This window comes from Vulpes lagopus, chromosome 1, assembly GCF_018345385.1.
Source record: "Vulpes lagopus strain Blue_001 chromosome 1, ASM1834538v1, whole genome shotgun sequence".
NCBI classification, from domain to species: Eukaryota; Metazoa; Chordata; class Mammalia; order Carnivora; family Canidae; genus Vulpes; species Vulpes lagopus.
The window spans coordinates 8,547,785-8,570,589 of NC_054824.1; the positions used below are offsets into that span (position 1 = coordinate 8,547,785).

Sequence of the window (22,805 nt, forward strand, 5' to 3'; positions counted from 1 at the left end):
ACAGCATAAAAATATAAATACAGAATATTGAATATTAAACCAAAGAGTGTCATCAGTGGGAGGAGGGTAGGGAAAAAGAGTATGTTTCATCATGTAAGAAATATATTATTCCTTTCATGGTAGGATCAATAGATAATGTCTAAAATTTAAAATCAAGAAAAATAAATAAATAAAAAATAAAAAAATAAAATCAAAGAAAAGCACTGTTTGAAGGTAAATAGCAAAAGAAACAGCTAAACCGAGGGACACAGAACAGATAAGGTCTGGAGAGTGGTAGGCTGTTTTGTTAGAAGACTTGTAGTTGACTTTTTTTTTTTTTTTTTTTTAATATGGAAGAGGGAGGTAGTTACATTTTTTTTTAATCTTTATTTATTTATGATAGTCACAAAGAGAGAGAGAGAGGCAGAGACACAGGCAGAGGGAGAAGCAGGCTCCATGCACCGGGAGCCCGATGTGGGATTCGATCCCGGGTCTCCAGGATCGCACCCTGGGCCAAAGGCAGGCGCCAAACCGCTGCGCCACCCAGGGATCCCGTAGTTGACTTTTTAAATACATGTGTTTGTTTTTACTTAAAAATGTATAGTTTAGGGGCACCTGGGTGGCTCAGTGGTTGGGCGTCTGCCTTTGGCTCAGGTTGTGATCCTGGGGTTCTGAAATCGAGTTCTGCATCAGTTTCTGTGCAGGGAGCCTGCTTCTCCCTCTGCCTATGTGTCTGCCTCTCTCTCTGTGTCACATGAATAAATAAAATCTTTTTAAAAATATATAGTTTAAAATTGTACATAGTTTGCAACAGTAATTCCACTTCTAATAATCTATCCTCCAAAAAAGATCAGATGTGAATACTTACCTATTAAAATATGCACTAAAATACTAATTTTAAAAGGAAAAAAGTAAAATTGATTCATTTTAAAAATAGAAAAAAGGTTAAATGAAGTATAGTACAATGAAATATCATACAACTATTGAATACTGTATTACTGGGGTGTATTTGTGTGTTTTTTGACAGCTGAACCAAAAATATATATACAGATGGTGTTAGTACTCTAATTGGGTTACATTAGAATACATTGCAGATTTACATTTTGGTTGAAAAGATCCAGCTAAATATGTAGAATGGAAACTACCAAGGAGAGTTGGTATTTACATATATTCCTTTGGCTATTTACATATATTCATGTATATATAAGAGTATTGAAGATGTGAATTTTAAAGAAGCTGTACAGAAAAGAGACATATTACTTTTTAGTTTCTTTGCAAGTATACAAGTCATTAATGTAGACAACATGAGAACCTAGGATTTCCTAAACAGCTGGTGAAATATTCCCAAATCACTACCTGCAACTTGATTTTAACTCTTCAAAGGGATGTCCTTTCCAAATAACCAGTGCCATAGACAGTAACTCAAATGAATCAAATAGATCTTCTCCAGAGGTCAGTGCACCCTGCCGAGATGACGTCTGTGAGCAGATGATGTCCTGTCTGCCAACCTAGGTTCCTTGTGATACTATCTAGATCCTCATCCTTCAGGAAAAGACTCGCAGTTTATTGCCCATCCCACAGCCCCGCCAGGCCGCTGTGGTTTGCTCCAGTGGCTTCAGGCCCTCCTTATAGCTCCATGTCTACATCATGAACAGGATCACTGGTGAAGAGGAGATTCATTCATCTGAAACAAATAAGAAATAGAAAGTTGGTTTTTGTCATGAAAGGGGAAACATTCCTCAGGTTAAAGACTCTTCACCTGAATTTATTTTAGTCTTCGAAATTATATTGTTCCTATTTATATAAACCTCTAGATGAAGATAATGTCATTCCATAGATTCCCTCCTAGTCAGAGTTAGGGGATGCAATTAGCATAGTGACACTTACTTCCACTGCATTTTTGTGATCCTTTCCTGCCCAGGTGTTGAATTTTATTTCAAGATCCTTAAGGATAACAGTGAATTCACCTTTGAATTATCTATAGCACTTGGCATAGTGACTTACTTGGAATAGTCATCCAATTAATATTTGTCAAAAAAAAAGTATGTGTGGTATGGTTTTCACAGAGTTAGGCTGTTTGATGGCAGCTCTGTTTTGTTAAATAGAAAAAGTCAAGTTGGAATAGAAAAAGTCAATAGCAGAAACAGCCCACAAAGGACCAGGTTTTTGGAAGACCTGGATTCTGGTTTGGACTCAGCTAGCATCTGTATGACCTTAATCACATTCTTTCATGTCCTTGTTATTATTTTCTGTAATATGATGCTGTTGAACCAGATCATTTCTGAGGTCCCTCTCAGCTCTCAAATAAATCTAAGACAAAGGTCTCTTAGGCAAGAGATGCATTATAAGAAAAATATTACTCTCTGTTAGAAGCTTAATACTAGTTTTGACACTGAGAAATGGAAAAGTCTTGCTCCCAATGATGGAAGTCATCTATGATTTCTTATTATCACATGTAAAATCACTTCCCTACTTTACACAGACAGGTTTGTGTCCCATCTACCCTTTCGATCTCGTGCTTCAGGAGAGTGAGAATTAATGACTAGACAGGGAAGGGAAGAGGAGATCACATACTCATTCAACATCTCACATACCCTTAGTACGCATTCAACATCCTTGTGAAGCCAGGAAGAAGAAACTTCTGGAATTTTCATATCAGGGCACTGCTACCTCCTCTTCAACTTCGGAAGTCTTAAGATTAGATAGCTTAGATAGCTGTCTTCCATCACACCTGAAAGCAGGCAGTGAACGTACACACACACACACACACACACACACACACACACACACCATACCCTTTTGTAAGAAGCAGTTAAGAGCACCAGGCCAGCCCTGAAACAGCTGAAAAATATTTGTTGAACAACGTTTCCATACTAAATTCTACCTTAATTTTAAATTTAAATTTGTAGCTGCTGAAAAATAATGATCAGGTAAAAATACTGAGTGAATGGGTGATTCACCCTAGGGAGGTGAAGTCATTACTCAGTTACCATTTTGATTCCTAATAAAAGAAAGTAGAATCCTTCAGAGAACCACAGAGCTCTGACTCTCTCAGGGAGTCCAGAGGCTATTGCAGGTCAGCAAGCTTTATTTTTAATGATCCTTCTAGTTTTCTGCTGCCATTATAAGTCACTGAAGAGATAGGAATTATGATTATATTTTCCTGGCTATTTCTGAAAGTACTGAAATGTCACTTAGGCTTGTGACATCCTGACACTGTCATAACCAGCCATAAACTACCTTAAGTGAACTACATTTTACCAATGCTAAGCTTTAACTCACTCATCCCTAAGTATTCTACTGTACTTCTTATTCAAAACATAAAGCAGAGATTGCTCGTCAAGGCTAGTGTACAGAAACATAACATACATATTCTTAAAAGAGAAAATGTACATTCAGTCTTCATTAATGCCACTTGATATTCTTCTAATTATTTGTTATTTTGAGTTGTTTTATTTATTTTTTTTTGAAGGAGAACTTTCTTTTTTTTTAAATTTTATTTATTTATGATAGTCACACACAGAGAGAGAGAGAGGCAGAGACACAGGCAGAGGGAGAAGCAGGCTCCCGACGTGGGATTCGATCCCGGGTCTCCAGGATCGCGCCCTGGGCCAAAGGCAGGCGCCAAACCGCTGCGCCACCCAGGGATCCCTTGAGTTGTTTTAAAAGGAAAAATATTGACATCCTCCACCACAGACGGTGGACAGTGTGGGCATTTGAAGGGACTGTATATGAGACTACAAAGACTGAAATGGCTCTAGATATCTCCTGAGTTAAAATATTTTTTGAGGTTTCTGTTACGTTTAAGGAAACAAAGTGCTTGACTACAGGAGACATAGCAGTTAATTTCCTGTCAGTTGTCTCTGGCCTCTTTTTTTTTTTTTAAGATTTTATTTATTTATTCATGAGAGACACACACACAGAGAGGCAGAGACACAGCAGAGGGAGAAGCAGGCTCTGCAGGGAGCCCGACGTGGGACTCGATCCCGGGTCTCCAGGATCACACCCTGGGCTGAAGGCAGCGCTAAATCGCTGAGCCACCCAGGCTGCCCCTGTCTCTGGCCTCTTAAAGAGGGGGACAAGAGAAACACAAATATAAGGACTACTAACTATAATGATGTCATTTAGGGAGCACAAAGGAAAGTCAAGAAATGATTTGTGAAATTAGTGATATCTGAGAGAGTCCTCAAAGAAGATTGTGACAGCAAAGATGGGAAGGAGAGGCTTCCTAGGCACCAGAAGTCCTAAAAAAAGAATGTAGGGCAGCCCTGGTGGTTCAGCGGTTTAGCGCCGCCTTCAGCCCAGGGCCTGATCCTGGAGACCCAGGATCAAGTCCAGCGTCGGGCTCCCTGCATGGAGCCTGTTTCTCCCTCTCCCTCTGCCTGTGTCTCTGCCCCCCTCTGTGTGTGTGTGTGTGTGTGTGTGTGTGTGTGTGTGTGTCTCATGAATAAATAAATAAAATCTTAAAAAAGAAAGAAAGGAATGCAGATGGGCAAGTGTACTGTATTCACAGAAATAAAAGTATTATCATTTGAGTCAAATGTGAAAACTATAGGGCAGTATAGGGACCAGATAGGGACAGGCAAAGAATTGCTCTGAAATAGTACATAAAACCTATCTTTAAAGAGTTTGTCTCAAAAAAAATAAAAAATAAAAAAAAAAATAAAGAGTTTGTCTCAAACAAAAACATAGACATGAATGTTCAGATAAGCAATGTTTACAATAGCCAAGAAGTAGAAACAACCCAATGTCCATACAAAGGAATATTATCCAGCAGTAAAAAAGAATGAAATATTGATACATGCTACAATATGACAAAAATATTCTGGAACTAGATAATGGTGAGGGTTGCACAACATTCTGAATGTACAATGCCCCTGAATTATACTCTTTAAAATAATTAAAATGGGGCAGCCCCGGTGGCGCAACGGTTTAGCGCCGCCTGCAGCCCAGGGCCTGATCCTAGAGACCCGGGATCGAGTCCCACAGCGGGCTCCCTGCATGGAGCCTGCTTCTCCCTCTGCCTCTCTCTCGCTCGCTCTGTATCTCTCATGAGTAAATAAAATAAAATCTTTAAAAAATAAAAATAAAAATAAAATAAAATAAAATAATTAAAATGATGAATTTTATGTTGTGTATGAATTTTACTTCAATTTGAAAAAAAAGACTGTGGATATTTGCTTACAGAAAATGAACTTGATTCAGGTCATGGAATAGACACAGAAAAGTTTTTGAACCAGGTAATGCCATGGTCTGAAAATGTGTTTTAGGGAAATATGTCTGGCTACATCCAGTAGGACAAAAGGAACAAGGAAATACTAGAGAGAAGTAGGTCAGTTAAGTTTTGGGAAACCTGTTGATAAGTGCAGGAGAAAAGTACTGATCAGAGTGTTGCCAACAAGATTGGGAAGGTAAGGAGGTTAGGTGTAAAACTAATTTCAGAGAGGGGTGCTTGGCTGGCCCAGTTGGTGGAACATGTGACTCTTGATCTTGGAGTTGTGAGTTCGAGCCCTACCATGGGTGTAGACATTACTTAAAATCTTTGGGTGGGGGGAGACGTGTTTCAAAGAGAAAATGTATAGGGCCTGAAAATTGGTATGATAGAGAGAAGCTGGCGGGTGTCTACTTGGGGAGGGGCAGTCAGAGGCCAAACCCTGGATTTTGAACTTGAATTAAAGGAAGAGTCATGCCGTTAATAGAAATAGGAAAGTTAAGGAAGAAAATTGGTATAAATTTGGTTTTTGACGTGGTGATTTTGAGGAGTACCATCAAGGCTGGTGGCCATCACCTTGGAACCTGGCCACTGGAGGAAACAACTTAGTTCCATTTTCAGCCTGATTTCCTTTTTCATGGCTTTTTGGCAATCTGAGTAGATTTTGTCTGTGTGTGCATTTTAAATTTCATGTCTCTTCCAGATTTGAAGAAAGCAAGGAAAAAGGTTTGCAGGGGGATGACCAAGCCTTCTGAAAAAGGAAAAATTTATTATGTAGATAATAAAGCCCCTTCTCTTTTTATTTTTTAAAGATGTCATTTATTTATTTATTTATTTATTTATTTATTTATTTATTTTTCATTTATTTATTTTGAGAGAGAGCTGTGCAAGTGGAGTGAGGGGGCAGAGGGAGAGAGAATCTCAAGCAGACTCCATACTGAGCATGGAGCCCAACACGGGGCTCAATCCCACAAACATGAGATCATGACCTGAGCTGAAATCAGAAGTCAGACATTTAATATATTGAGCTGCGCAGGTGCCCCTAACCTCCTCTTTCTTTTAATTGAACACCATACCCTTCTGTGCACCTGTCTGTTGCTTCCTTTTTTCCCAGTTAACCAAAGGGAGAGAATACAAAAAAGCTAATCCTTGAACATTCACATTTCCCTCCAAAGATTAGCCTTCCCAGCTGAAAGAGATGGTAGCATCAGGTTCCCAAGAAGTCCAGTTCTGAATGGTGTTGGCTTCCTTGCTGATGCCTTCTGTGCTGTTTTATTAATAGGCAAGAATGATCAGGATCACAAAGAAGAGGCCTGCCCTATTCCTGTCTATTCTGATACCTTTTCCACTTTGTAACTGGAAAGCTGGATTGATACAAGTCCTGCTTCTCCTACCAAGCCAAAATTCAAGTGCATCAACTTTGGAACTAACAGATCTAATAGATTTCTGATTTGTAAGCTTTTTAAATCCTCATACACTCCACCCAAATCATTCTAGGATGAGAAGGGAGGTTCTCCTCTTCCTTCCCCAGTAAACCTTCTCATGTATAAACTAAACTCCACCTCTTCATACCAATACAAATGCACAGAGAATTTATTTCCAGTAAGACCTGTCTTCTCTAGAGGATCCAATGATATTCCTGCAAAAGACCTTTAAACTGTCGTCATTTTTGCAGCCACCAAGGTAATCTTTTATTCAAACAAGGATTATTAATGGATGATAGATTAAGACAATTGGATGAAGGGGGTTAGAAGGGAACCAAATATTCACATGGCCTCAAAGCCACCCCACAGATAACTTATTAAATCCAAAGGGAAGCAGTGAATAAACTTAGTTTCACCAATAATGAAACAAACTGATATTGTATGACTCCTGATGTAATGGAGAAGTAAAGAGCAGCATTTATTTAGTTGACTTGCCCCACCACCACCAAAAAAGGTTTTAATTTTAATCTAATCATGGGATCATGGGGAAACAATCTGACAAATCCAGGATAAGGGACATTCTCCAGGGCAATTGACCTGTACTCTTAAAAAATGCCGGTATGAAAGACAGAAAAGGAGTCGTGTAGGGACTCTTGTAGATTAGAAGAGATTTAAAAGCCATGACACCCAAGAGAATGTATGATTTCTAATTTGATCTTGGATTGGGATAAAAACAGCTCTGAATGACACTATTGATTGAACTGGAAACATTTGAGTATGGATTTCTTAAACATCATAGGGAGTGTTAAACCCAGATGTGATAATGGGTTTGTGGTTATATAGAAGAACATCCTAGTTCTTAGGAGATAAATGCTGAAGTATGAAGGGATGAGACATGATGTCTACAACTTATTCTCAGGTAGTCAGCAAATCATCATCCAAAAAACAAAGATGCCAAAATATTAGCAATTGATTAATGTAGGTGGAGGGCAAATGGGTGGTCGTAGTGTTCTTTCTACTAAAAAGTTTTAGGAGAAAGGTAATTTTTCCTTGGAATTTTAAAGAGAGAATTTTTAAAAATGACTGTTATCCCCAAATATAGCTGCTAGCATTTGGGAAGAATAACATGATAAGTAGAGATGATCAGTGTTAACAATTTCTGGACTCCCTGCTGTGGAATATTAGTTTTCTATTTTTAGCAAAAGGTTTCTCCATATCTGACTTTCAAGTCCAGATAACAGTAGTTGAAAATTGGAAATAGTTCATTTATGTCATCTAATCCTTCCTTGTTACCTGACTTATAAGAAAGCATTTGTTTCTTAAAGTAAAAGACCACATTGTACATCCCTTACTTACCAACAGGGAATCTGTCTGCCTTTGGTCTGCAGAGACTGGTATATAAACCTTTGGAATTAATCCCTCTGTGCATCCTCTCACTCAGAATGCTGGCTTTTTTTTTTTTTTTTTTTTTTTTGCTTTTGTACAGAATATTGTTTTACAGTGCTCACTATAGCTGTCTAAGGAGGCCTCTAGTGTCATGAGCACTGGCACACTGTCTTGTCTATTTTCACTTTTTTTTTTTTTAAAGATAAAACAAGGTTCAAACCACACATTCTCTGTGAACTGCTAAAGACTGGGAAAAATTACTTTCTTTTCTCATGACCTGGATTGACAAGAAGCATACCTACAGGAGGCAAAAAGATGAGTGAATCCCTTTTAAAGACCCTAGTAATGAAGCCCTCAGGGAATTGCCATGTGTGGTAGATTTTACAGTGGCTTCTGGAGATGAACAGTGTGGCAGGAAGAGGTTCAGGACTGCTGGCTGTTGCAATACAGTCTGGATTTATTTTATATCAGCCTATTTTGGGCCCCAGTGAGAAAGTTATTTTAATAATATCTTGCTCGGCTAGAAATATACATGATAAGTGGCAGATGTCAGAAAAAGAGGGGAAAGTTATAGCACTCCATTCTCCTTGAGACTTAAGGAGTTTATATAGTTGTTTAGCCTTTGAAGCAAACACTAGCGCCCACAGAAGCATAAATGGAAAAAGACTTTAGACATGGTCCAGACCAGTGATCTTCAAATGAGTCACAAACTCGGGGCAGAGTAAAAAAACTCTGCAATTTTAACAAGCTACCCAGATGATTCTGATAGCTAGTCCAGCATTTGGGAGCATAAGGTCTAGTCCAGTACCCTTATTTTACAGATAAGAAAATGAAGATGCACATAAAAGTTTTAAAGTTATTGGAGGTATTAATGTATTACGGGCTAGAAACCATATTTTCTGATTGATATCCAGCATATCACATCTTCCCACGAGGTTTTTCTGGAGTGGTCACCATCAAGATATTATTAGGTCACTCACTTTCCTCCATACACAAGGCACACTTAGCATCCTAAGCCTTGGGTGTGGCTCTTGAAATGTCCTGAGGTTTCTGTTCTGGGCTCTTCACTTTAACACACTACTTTCAAGGTTGAGGCACTTCATTACACTAACCCGCTGCAACTGTGGGAAGGCTACTAGATCACTCTTCTCTGTTCTATCCTTTTGTTGTTTGATTTTCATGAATTCTTCCGATATGTATCCATAGATTTCCCTCCTTAGCCTACTTATCAACAGAGGTTGGGCAGTAAAGTGAAAATATGGTACTGTTCAATACAGGTAAAAATTATTTGTCAAGGGGGCACCTGGGTGACTGACTCAGTGGTTGAGCATCTGCCTTTGGCTTGGGTCATGATCCCGGGGTCCTGGGATCGAGTCACACATCAGGCTCCCAGTGGGGAGCCTGCTTCTCCCTCTGCCTGTGTCTCTGCCTCTCTCTGTGTGTCTCTCATGAATAAATGAAATCTTTAAAAAAAAATGATTTGTCGAACATCAGCTAATGGTTCCAAATTAACTAAATCCTGGTTTCCTGAATAGACAGTACATAACCAACACATATAAAAAACAAGCATTTATCCATCTATGCATTCATTCACTGGATATTATTGACCATGTGCTCCATACCAGTCCTGATTTGGGCGAGGAATACACTTGTGAGCAGGAGAGAAAATTGTTGTACTGTCATAGAGCTTAAGGCTTAGAGGGAAATTGTAAGTGAAGCCTATGTAAATAAACAAGACTGTGCAACCCCTAGAGTACAAGCTCCATGAGGACAGAGATTTTTATCTGTTCTATTCATGGCTCCATCTCCAGTACATTTGAGGTACCTGATGCACAGGAGGTACACAGTAGATACCTAGTGAACAACGAGTCATCTGATAAAAGAGTAATTATGGGTCCTCCCAAATTAACTGTTTTACAAAAAGAAATAGAATATGTAATGTTTAATGAGAAATAGAGGGGATTAAATCATCATTTCCATTGGTTTCTAATGTACTGTATTTTTTTAATGTGTTATATTTTTATAAGCTCTAAAAGCCTTTTGTAAAAAATATTTTGTATCAGAATGTGTACTTTCTTAAGGCATGTATATGACCTCTGTAGATATTAACACACATAGCAGCTGGAAATACATTTATATTATATACCTATAAAGATTTAAATATTTATATTATTTGTTTTACAAAATAACTGAGACTTTTATGTACAAGCTAAGGCAGTCAAGGATGAAATGGTTCCACAGAACCAAGGATGTTTGTTGTGATAAAATAAAAAGGACATTCAGGTGAGCTGTGTATCAACAGCTATAATCTGTTCAGGTTGTAATGGCTGTGGTAATAGTGCCGAAATTTTATGTAGGCTTCTAATCTCTCAGCTTTTCAAAACATGTAAGAGCTGATATTGAACGGATGTGGATTATGTACATGGTGTTTCTCTGCCATCGTCCCCAGCAAAGTATATCTCTACTGGGTGAAAGGGTGGTGACCAAGTTAGCAATACAAAATAACATGAGGGAGTTTGAAAATAGCTCAAAATAATAGAATTCTCTAAGATAGATAATTTATAACCAAAATAGGGGGAAAATTGTTTTACAAAAATGTCTGATAGGACCACTCTAATGTTCTTATCTATGAGCAGCAGTACATTCACTCATCCTACCTGAAGAAACGATTGTTGATTTTTTTTTTTTTTATGAGACAAACTGGAAAGTGGCTCAATACCTCCAAAAGGAAAAGTCTACCCTAAGTCATTGTAAATTAGATCATTCCTCCCTCTCTCCTTACCTTGCAATCTCAAGATACAGAAGCTCTTCAACTTCCAAACTATCAACAAATACCTCTTTCAACACTTTTACATACCTTTTGTGTTAAACACTGAAGGTTAAGAATGTCAAAATATGTAGAACGATGAGCTGGTTAGAATAGGAACAAAATTGGGACACCTGGGTGAGGAAGTGGTTGAGCGGCTGCCTTTGGCTCAGGGTGTGATCCCAGGGTCCTGGGACCCAGTTCCACATTAGGCTCCCCATAGGGGAGATTCTCCCTATATCTGCTTCTCTCTGTGTCTCTCGTGAATAAATGAATAAAATATTTTAAAAATAAAGAACAGGAACAAAATTGAAAGTAGTAAGGAAATGGCAAATTTGTTGCAGGCGTGTGTTGGTTGACAGTAGGAACAGTTCTCTAGAGCTCCCAGTTTGTGCATCATTTGAAAAGTGCTGTGTTTGAGCAATCCATACTAATCAGCAAGAGAAGGAAAGGATAAACAATTGAAAAGGTGGAAAGCTTGTGACCACAGGATCAGCCTCAATGTCAGATATCTCTTAGCCTAAAATGAATTCAGGAGACAGCTGGGAGTTTGAGAACTTAGACTAAGCAAATTGTGAAATGCTATTGCTGAAATTTTGGTCACAAGCCATGGATTATTCCTTGGATCAAGGCCAGTTCATATTTGTCCACTAACATAGTTTAGTAGCTAGCTCATGAGTGCACTGTACAGATGTGCTCAAGGTGTCCCTACAAACTGCAGATTATTACGATAAAGAGGCATTTTCAGTGTAGACAAAACTATATGGGGAGATGTCCACAGACACACATACTAAGAAATATAAAATATCTGAGCAGAGAGAAGAATAAGCCTAATGAAGCGCCTGGGTGGCTCACCCAGCCACTGAAGCCACTGGGTGGCTCAGTTGGCTGAAGCATCTGCCTTCAGCTCAAGTCATAATCCCAACAGGGTCCTGGGATCAAGCCCTGCATTGGGCTCCATGCTCAGCAGGAGCAGCCTGCTTCACTCTCTCCCTGCTTGTGCTCTCTCTGGCTATCTCTTTCTCTCTCTCAAATAAATAAAAAATAATCTTTTTTTAAAGAGAGAGAGAAGAAGCTTAGTTTTTAAATTTCTGCAAGAACTAACTCATATTACTTATGGTATAATGCATCTCAGGACTAAGATCAAAATTTTCTTGGTTCACTGAAAATCTAGATCCCTAAAAAATTTGAAGAGCATATTGAAAACCCCAAATTCTTTGATATAATGCATTGGTTGCAGAAACTTTTTGTTTCATAGAAAACATTCAAGTCACAATTTTAAGCTAAAGCAGTTAGTGATGTTGCCAAAGGCTATACATGACCAATGTCTTCTTCAAAGTTGCTTACTATGAAAACAAGAAAAACAAAATGCAGGCATCTTTGTATAAGGTTGGGTTTTTTTTTGTTTTTGTTTTTTTTGTTTTTGTTTTTTTTTTTTTAAGGATTGTCAAGAAGCAGGAAGAGTCAGGACCAATGTTATATAAAAATCTTCTGGGCAGCCCTGGTGGCTAAGTGGTTTAGCGCCGCCTTCAGCCCAGGGTGTGATCCTGGAGACCCGGGGTCGAGTCCCATGCCAGGCTCCCTGCATGGAGCCTGTTTCTGTCTCTGCCTCTCACTCTCATAAATAAATAAAGTCTTTTAAAAAAAATCTTCTTTTCTCTCACTGAAGTAATCTGCCCACCTTCATTAGCTATAAAGTGTCATTTTTTACTCAGGAACAAAATGGTCTCAAGACCTAACCTATTTGCAAATTGAATGTGTGCAGAGACATAGCAGGAGTTTTATTCTGAAGTCTACAAAAAATGAGCTAACATACCAAGAAAGATTAATACATTGGTTGTCTATCACTGTAGGACTTTAATATATATTTGAGTATATGTGTTAATTTTAAAAACGAAAAATATTTTAAAAATAAAGCCTGACCCCATATAGGATATGTCTTTTTTTAAAAGATTCATTTTATTTTAGAAAGCATGAAGGGGAGGGACAGAAGGAGAGGGAGAGAAAGAATCCCAAGCCAACTCCCGGCTGAGCATAGAGCTCCACGCAGGGCTCAGTCCCACAGCTCTGAGATCATGACCTGAGCCGAAGTCAAGAGTCAGATGATTAACTTACTGAGCGACCCAGAAACCCCTAGTATGTTTTTTTCAATTGCGCCTTTCTTTTCTATCAATCATGGTAGTGGGGGTGGGGGTGGAGGTGGGGGTCTTTCAATATAAAACAACATAATAAAAATTATGCCAAAGGAAGTGGGGGAGAAACTGGCCCCACAGATTACTTACTGATTATACAGGAGGAAACATGTCATTACAGTGGACCATCTGATAGTCACCTTAACCAAGTGATCAAATTTATAGCATTACTAAGAGTGGGACAGCCTGACATTTTGTGCCTCCTGAATTGCTACAATATAAAGTACATAATATTCTCTATAAAATACTCATGGCAGAAATGTTTCAGCAAGCTTTTCAGACCCAACTTTCAGTTTGCAAGCAAAACAAGGACAAAGTTAAATAACGTACTGGAGAAATAATATGACAAACCCAAAAAGTCCATGATTTTGGGGGTGCCTGAGTGACTCAGCCAGTGGAATGTGCAACTCTTGATCTTGGGATTGTGGGTTCTAGCCTCACACTGGGTGTAAAGATTACTTAAAAATAAAATCTAAAAAAAAGTCAGTGATTTTTCATGAAAAATCAATGGTTTTCATTTTCACTTTTTTTTTTTTTTAAGATTTTATTTATTTATTCATGAGAGAGACACAGAGAGAGAGAGAGAGAGGTAGAGACACAGGCAGAGACAGAAGCAGGCTCCATGCAGGGAGCCCAACGTGGGACTCGATCCCAGGTCTCCAGGATCAGGCCCTGGGCTGAAGGCGGCGATGAGCCACCTGGGCTGCCCTTTATTTTCACTTCTTGAGAAATGGGGAGGATCTAGATTTAAAAGACTAACCAGAGATATAGAAATCATATGTAACGTATAAATCATGATTAATTCTGGTTGGGGTGGGGGAAGCTATAAAAGATATTCTTGGGATAATAGAAGAAATTTGAATATGGATTGTATGTTATATAATATGGAGTTATTGTTAGTTTTTAACATTTGATAGCAGTCATGTGGTTATGTATGAGACATCCTATGCTTATTAGACATGTGCTGACGCATGGTGGAGTGAAGAGTCATGATGTCGGCCACTGTCCTCTCTAGAGGGTGTATATACCTGTGCTCACTGTACTATTCTTTCAACATTTCAATGTGTTTAAGTGTTCTATGTATATAGTTGTATAGAGATACAACTATGAAGACGAATAGAGAGATACATGGTAGGGGACCAAGGGAGAGAGTGTTGACCTTTATTCGTGGAGAAGTAAAAGTTATAGAAGCACTAGATAATTTTTAAGGAACTAACAAATTAATTTCCCTCCCTTTCTATTTTAGGCTCAAGAGAAGGGAAGATTAGACTATGCTAAGGTAAGTTGATTTTATACATACTATACAGTTTAAGACATTTGTTTGGTGTATGGTTTATGTTTCTGTGTGAAAGGTCAAAAGATAATCATCCCATTATAGTTGAGGGACATTCCCTGTTAAGTAGCAGGCACGAGCAGGTAAGAGTACCTACCGAGTGCCTACTTCATTCCAGACACTGTTAGGTGTCAAGACTACAACATTAAGCCTTTAGGAAGCCAAAAGGAAGCATTTCCTTTTGGGACGTTTACAATCCAGGGTGGGAGGGAGATAACTAATAACAACTAAATGGACACATCATATAATGTCCTGTGGTGGTACGTGCTATGAAGATGAATAAACTGGGTAAGATCACTCACCATTGCTAGAAAGAAGCCTTTGGCATCTTTGGCTTTTAGCACCACTGGATAATATGTGAGAAGCACCACACAGAGCAGACTTAGACTCCTAAACATAGTAGTTTTCGCATCCTCTCTGGAGCTTTTGAAAGCACACATGCCTGGGTGCAGCTTCACACCCTCTTTCAGCGAGATCAAAATCCCCTGGTGGGGAGAGCAGGGCAGGGGCAGGGTGGAAGTATTTGAAAAAAGGGCTCCACAGATCGTTCCGACACACAGCCACGTTTAAAAACTGCTGTGGGAGTTCAGATTTCAGTGCACCAATGCAAGCCTCCAAACACGGTCGGGTCACATTCTGTTTTCCCCTCGGGGACAAATGGAACATTTTAGCAGGTGTGCGGGATGCATACAGCTGCTTGGCTAAAGGAACATGCTAACCATCTGGTTTATGCAACAATCAGGAATATCCAGTGTAGGAGCACACCTGCACTCCAGAGACAGGGAGGAAGAAATACAAGCTGTATGGGGCTGCTCACACTGGGACAGCTGAAACCCACAGTGGTGCCTCGGGGCTGATCCGGAACCTTGTGAGCTGTATACCCATGGCTCCGTGCCTTTCCTCTCATTTCCTTGACTGAGGTGCAGTTCCTCCTTTTCTGTCTCACAAACTTCTGCTACCTTTAAGAAAAGCTACATAAGAGCACCTCTTAACTGAAGACTTCCATATGTCTGCTTGAGCCTTATGTACCCAAACTCAGGCTGCGGACATATCCCCTTGGGTCTCCCACAGGCAAGGAAGCTCAATGCATCTTGAATTGAACTCCCCATCTTGCCTGACATCTCTGGTCTTTTTTTTTTTTCTTAAATAGTTTTAAGGGGTTTTTTTTTTTAGGACTTTATTTATTTATTCATGAGAGACCCAGAGAGAGAGAGAGAGAGAGAGAGAGAAAGGCAGAGACACAGGCAGAGGGAGAAGCAGGCTCCATGCAGGGAGCCCGACATGGGACTCGATCCCAAGTCTCCAGGATCACACCCTGAGCTGAAGGCAGCGCTAAATCGCTGGGCCACCGGGGCTGCCCTTAAGTTTTATTTAAGTAATCTCTACACCCAATGTGGGGTTCGAATACATGACCCCAAGATCAAAAATCACATGCTTATCTAACTGAGCCAGTCAGGAACCCCTAAATAGACCTTACTTTTTAGAGAAGTTTCAGGTTCACAGCAAAATTGGGCAAAAAGTGTCAAAAGAGTTACATATCCCCCCTGACCCTACATTCACACAGCCTTCCCTACTATCAACAATCTGCAGGAGATGGGGATCCCTGGTTGGCTCAGCAGTTTAGCGCCTGCCTTTGGCCCAGGGCATGATCCTGGAGTCATGGGATCAAGTCCCTCATTGGGCTCCCTGTGTGGAGCCTGCTTCTCTGTCTCTGCCTCTCTCTCTCTCTCTCTCTCTCTGTCTGTCTCTCATGAATAAATAAATAAAATATTTTTTTAAAAAATCTGCAGGAGAGTAATGTGTTTGTTACAGTGAAATTACATCGACATATCATTACCCAAAGCCCATGGTTTATGTCAGTGTCCACTCATGTTGTATCTCTGGTCCTTTTAACTTATTCTGTCTTCTGATGTTGGCAGTGTCATCCCACCAGTTAGCCATGTGAGAAACTTAGAAGTCATCCTTGACTCCTCCTACTCCCTCACCCCTAGAATGATTCTTTGCCAAGTCACACCATTTTTGTATCCTACATTTTCTTACATTCAACCCCTCCTCTTGACTTCTCTCTTCCATTACTTACATTGAGTTTCTTCACCTGACCATTGCAAAGCCTACTGACTGGTCTCCCTGACTCTCTCTTGTCACCCCAAGTCCATTGCCAACATTTAGGTATGTCTACCTGAATCATAAACCTGATAGTTTAACCTCCAGCTTAAAACTCTTCATTGGTTCGTGTCGTCTGTAAGGCTGACTCAAACCTTGTTGGATGATTTCACCGCCTAGAGGGACTCTCCAGTGCCATCTCTTCCTACCCTGTGTTTCAGCAGCACCAGATCACACAAAACATACTATTTCTGTTTTCCATGCCTTCACACTTTGCTTGAAATGCCCCTCCCCCTTTTTCAGCTACCGTGTTCTTTCTGGAAGGCTTCTGTTAAGTTCATCTCCTACAGGTAGTCTTTGCCTGGTTCTCCAGCCTGGATGAAGGGCTTGCCTTCATTCTTTTTTTTTTTTTTTTTTTAAGATTTATTTATTCATGAGAGACAGAGAGAGAGAGGGGCAGAGACATAGGCAGAGAGAGAAGCAGGCTCCTCACAGGAAGCCCCATGTGGGACTCGATCCTGGATCCTGGGATCAGGCCCTGAGCCAAAGGCAGATGCTCAACCACTGAGCCACCCAGGCATCCCTCCTTCATTCTTTAATACAGTGTGCATGGGATCCCTGGGTGGCGCAGCGGTTTGGTGCCTGCCTTTGGCCCAGGGCGCGATCCTGGAGACCCGGGATTGAGTCCCACGTCGGGCTCCCGGTGCATGGAGCCTGCTTCTCCCTCTGCCTGTGTCTCTGCCTCTCTCTCTATCTCTCTGTAACTATCATAAATAAATTAAAAAATTAAAAAAAAAATTTAATACAGTGTGCAGCTCTCACAGTCATTGTACTTACTCTGTAATATTATAATGCCCCATTTATGAGACAGACCGTACACTGTGAGCTCTTCGAGGCCAGGGACAGTGTCTTGTCTTTGTATACTTGGTGCTAGCACAGCACTTGGCACATGGTAAATGGTGAGTGAGTGAATGAAGGAGAGAGGAAGGGAGTGGATGAGTGTAGAAAATAGTAGAGTAAGAAATGAGTAAGGAAATAGAAGACACATGAAGTTAGTTTCAGGAGAAAATCTGGTATAGGGTTTTTAATCTCAAATCAGAGAGGTAAGATGCTTTTGACACGCTGCAAGTATCAACAGGGTTAAGAAGATTGGGGAGGTTGTAATGTAGTAGCTTGGAGATAAAGGCTGGGATTTCACTGTGTGATAGTAAAGGAAAGCTAACAGAAAAGTAAGGGAAAACTCAACACGATTTGGCATTAGAGCGACTACTGATCGATCATTGATGCTTATTTATGACTCAGAGAACTCCTTCAGTCCTTCAATCATGACATGATTGCAGAGACACATGACAATTGAAGAGGTTAAAAGAAAGGAAAAAATATGATGCACAGATAGAACACCCTGGGACCAAGCCGTGCCTCGGCCGCCAACTCATTGCAGAATCTAGTATCACTTAACCTCCTGGTCTTCCTTCAGTTTCCTTCCTATAAAGTGAGCAATTTAGAACAGTGCTAATCAGTTCTTCCGGTTCATTCCACATTCGAGAGAAGACATCCTTCTTGGGGGGTGGAGGGCATTCTTATGGTGTATTCCTGAGGTCTAGATTCAGTCCTTCATCCACTTTTTCCACCCAGCTACTATGTATCACATATGTATGCACATATGTGCAAGGCTCTGTGCACATGTGCGTGCCACTGTAAGCAAGACCAATGTAGGCTTTCCTTGACTCACACCTCTCTGTCTGAAGTAGCCACTTTTCCTTTGTTGTGTTTTTATTTTTCTTCTTGACATTTATAGTAATCTAAAATTATCATTTTCGGGACACCTAGGTGGCTCAGTGGTTGAGCTTCTGCCTTTGGCTCAGGTCATGATCCCAGGGACCTGGGATCAAGTCCCACATCGGGCTCCCCATAGGGAGCCTGCTTCTCCCTCTGCCTGTGTCTCTGCCTCTCTCTCTCTCTGTGTCTCTAATGAATGAATAAATAAAATCTTTAAAATAAAATAATAAAATTATCATTTTCATTTAGTCACTTGCTTCTGTTTTTTTCTCTTCTACTGGAACGTAAGAGCTCTGAAGGCAGAGGCTCATTCATGGTGGCATCATCAGTACCCAGCATGGGCTTTGATGTAGGAGGGCTTGGCAACTGCATGTGAGTTGCATTAGTACTATTCTAGAAGTGCGGGAGGTTCTGGGAGGTCTAGAATGGATGACTATAGACTACAGTGAACCATTTTAAGAACATGTTGACTATGGACACCTGGGTGGCTCGGTGGTTGAGCGCCTGCCTTCGGCTCAGGGTGTGACCTTGGAGGCCTGGGATCGAGTCCCACATCGGGCTCCCTATATGGAGCCTGCTTCTCTTTCTGCCTATGTCTCTGCCTGTGTGTGTCTCATGGGTAGATAAGTAAATTCTTAAAAATGTGTGTGTGTGTGTGTGTGTGTGTGTGTGTATACTATATAACTATAGTCTATAGACTATATAACACAATCCGTCTTAATGTTCAGTAGCCCAGGTTTGCCTTCCCAAGTGCCTAGTGACAATATTTCCCCTGCCTGGAAACGGAACCCCACCATTCTGGAGTATGTGGTGCGATTCTGACATTTAAGGGCCATCACTTGACATTTAAGGGCCATAGACTTATCATCCTTACACAGACCTAAACCCGAGTAACATGGGAAAAAAAGATTATATCAGTCTCTGCCAGGTACAGGAGAGATCTGCAGGGTGCAGCTTATGAAACTGTCTCTTAAGCAGTGCTGTGGGCCTGTAGCAGTAATGAGTATCATGACCCACGGTCTGTTCATCTCCGTTTTGCATGAACATGTTGCTCTGCTGACTGATGCAGGCACCACGCTTAGCAGCTTAGGGCTGTCCTTGTGGGTTTATCTGTAAAACTACATTTGAAAAACTCGGCAGCCATTTCTGGACCATCATGAAATTTATTTATCGCTGGAAATTTTGTTGTTTCCAAGTGGTATTTACCCAAAAGCCAGATTGTACCTGAAAAATCAGATTCTGAGGACCATCACAGATTATTTTGGCTATGTGCTCTGTGGCCTCACATGCCGCCTCCCAGATTCCATCAGCCTCAGAGTGGTGAGGAAGGGGTGGAAGGAAGAGCTGGTCATTTCAAAATCAGTCTCAGCTGGATCTTGAGACCATCACATTCAGCAAAACAGTGGCCTGTGCTCAAACACTCAGATGAGAAATTGAATTATCTTTTAATTGAGTTCCTGTTGCGATAGTCTGGATATGAATGCTTTACACTGCTAGAGCACCTTTCATCTTAAGGTATCAAAGCACTCGACGACTATTAATTCATTACGTCTCTCCCACCCCTGTCAGGTGGCCGACACAGTCATGGGAGCCACTCTACCTATTGCTGAAACTCCTCCACCTGGCTGGAGTCTGGGCAAGGATGGGAGCTGTGTAACCAATCGTAAGGCCATTCTACCCAGTAGCTCCTAAAATAGAAAAACAAGGAGCATCTTAGCCAAGTTAAAACTGCAGAAGTTTTAGGAGATGGAATATAATCACCAGAAGTGAATTGTGACCCGGAAAGCTGGTGCTGTTTATCTCCTATGCCCCATGCCATTGGGATCTCAATGACAGTGATGGGTCTGCAGCTCTGGGCACATGTCTCTGGGCCTATAGCCCGTCTTCCCCAGGCTCCTGGCCCCAGGGTCAAGCCGGCTGCTTCAGTGCAGTGCCAGAGGGAAGAGCACCACCTATCGAAGTGTAGGAATTCGTGGGTACTTGCTGGGACTGGTTGAGAAGCTTCTCAGACCACATTCATGCTTGGTTTGCTATGCTAACATATACATGTCTGAAAGAAAACGAATATGTTGACTACTCTTGCTTAGAAAAACATCTACAAACGTCTGTGTATTTTCCCCAGCTGGAGCTGAGCGTATGCCTGCAGTTGAGCCTACTGCTCCTCGAAACAAGCCTGCTGCTAAAAGACGGAGGCAGATGGTATTTTTACCACTTCAGGCAAAACATGGCACCTATGGTTCGGCTCTCTACAATTTTAATTTTTTTAACACTTTCAAAATGGCTTGCTTAAATATCTTCAGCATAGAGATGCAGACCTTTTCCCAATTTCTTTTTAATACTTGCTTCAGATACACGGATATGTAGGAATAAGTAGCACTTGGTCAAAACAGACCCTGTCAAGCCCTGTAATGACCTCCTCCTTCTTTCACCAGTAACTCACCTGGGGCCCTCAGGGGCTCCTTTGACATCCATGCTAATTTTTGACACAAAGACTCCTAAGTGGTTTACAGGAGCTTTCTTTATAGCCCTCCCTAGTCTTTCCTGTGCAGGTCATATAATTTTTTCCATGACCCAGTACAGAAAAGAGAGTTGCATATTTAATGTCTTCGTCCTGAGGTTCACCCTAGCGCGGATTTGCTCAAGGTTAAGCACTGGGGAAAGAGAGATCTTAACAGGTGTTAATTCATTAGGCATCCAGTTCTCGGTTGAACGTAAGGGAGATTTTTTTTTTTTTAAAGGAGTGGGTTTGTGACGTGCCCTCTCTGCTGGAACGTGCTCAGGGCTGCGGAGTGGCCCCAGGCTCTGGCTGTGCCCCACCCCCCAAAGCACAGTGTCTAGAACTGCTGCTCCTCTCTTCCTCCCCCATCCTCAGAAGGCCTGGCACATTCTGTTTTATTCTAAGACGCATTTGCATAGGGTACACATTAAAATTCTCTTCCCACCAGCAAACAGTGCTGTCCGCGGACATTTGCATTTGCGTGATCACATATCATCACTTCCCTTCAAGAAGAAAAAAGAGTCTTTCCTCTCATGTCATGCTTCTCCTTTCCAGGCTTTGCCCTTTTAGTCTTTTCTCTCTCTCTCTCTCTCTCTCTCTCTCTCTCTCTCTTTCTTTTCTTATACAGAGATTGCTTTAACCGTTTTTGCTTTACGGTTTTTGCTGCTTACGGAGTCCAAAATTTGACTTTATGAAGCTTGAGTATAGAAAATTTTCTGTAAATATTATTGTCCTTTCTTTACTGACAAAGCCAGTCCCTCCCTCCCTCTCTCTCTCTCTCTCTCTCTCTCTCTCTCTCTCTGTCTCTCTCTCTCTCTCTCTCTGGCAGACAGTTTTTGCCTGCTTGTTCTTTCTCATAACCCTAGCTAACTGGCTCTGAGAATTTTTCACACTGGCACGTTTAGAGACCAGATGTTACAGTGTTTTCTCTTCTGCGTACCCCTTTCTTGGGCAGATGCTACTTCTCCTACCCTGGGACTTCACATTAGCTCCTTTGGTAAAGTATTCCATACGGCATCACTGGATGCACCGAATCTCTCGTTTCCTCTAACCTCCTGAGGTTGTCTTTACATTTAGGCTTTCTGTTTTCATGATGAGGACAGAGACTATGTAAGAACATTGTCATTCCCTTCTCCCATCTATTCCCATAAAGGATTTGTGGTCCAATTCAATGAGGTGTTTGTAATAGAATTGAATGAAGAAAATCCAATTACCTTTATGATACGGGTGCAACTATGTAAAATTTTGATAAAGACTGGAAGAAGGCATTTAAAAATATGAACATGGGCATTAAGGTGGTAACATTTCAGCATGTTTTAAAATAAATACGTTGTATTTTTTAAAGGTTTCTAGTTTTGAAATGTAGACTCAAATTTTTAAAGAATTTTTTTACTTATGTCCTGAGCTACTAAGAATTGAAAAATAACTTGCCTGAAATCATGTGTTTAGTGACATAACCAGAATTTAATTTTAGAACTCCCCCAAAATTGCATGCTTCTCTGGCAATAGGCGGAAATGCATGATTGGGGGTGCCTGGGTGGCTTAGTTGGTTAAGCATGCCTTCGGCTCGGTTCATGATCCTGAGGTCCTGGGATCAAGCCCCCTGTTGGGTTCCCTGCTCAGTGGGATCCTGCTTCTCCCTCTGCCTCTGTCTGCTGTTCCCCCTACTTGTGCTCTCTCTCTCTCTCTGTCAAATAAATAAATAAAATCTTTTTTTTTAAGATTTTATTTATTTATTCATAGAAACACAGAGAGAGAATGAGAGGCAGAGACACAGGCAGAGGGAGAAGCAGGCTCCATGCAGAGAGCCTGACGTGGGACTCGATCCAGGGTCTCCAGGATCACACCCTGGGCTGCAGGCAGCATTAAACCGCTGTGCCACCAGGGCTGCCCAATAAATAAGATCTTAAAAAAAGAAAAGAAACGTAATGCACGGTTGGAAAGTGTAATTTTTGTACACTGCAAATTATGTTAGGCCTCAGGTTGTTGAAGTGCTGGAGGATAGTTGAGAATGGAAACCCAGCACACTGAGCAGGCATTGCAAGCATTAACCTGAGGACCTAATCACAGCTCAGGGATAGGTGCTTGGAAGGT

General features: G+C 40.9%; 1 protein-coding gene across 3 annotated transcripts in view; it reads left to right on the plus strand.

The window, feature by feature from the left end:
* Positions 1–22,805, plus strand: part of PDSS2 (decaprenyl diphosphate synthase subunit 2) — a 251,828-nt gene that overhangs the window by 206,628 nt on the left and 22,395 nt on the right. For all 3 annotated transcript variants that reach the window (XR_005986063.1, XM_041743959.1, XM_041743948.1), the window contains one exon: positions 14,246–14,278. Coding sequence is in view for 2 of the 3 variants with exons in the window: in XM_041743959.1 (XP_041599893.1) it covers positions 14,246–14,278 (33 nt within the window). In the remaining variant the exon portion in view is untranslated. The remainder of the gene's footprint in view (positions 1–14,245; positions 14,279–22,805) is intronic.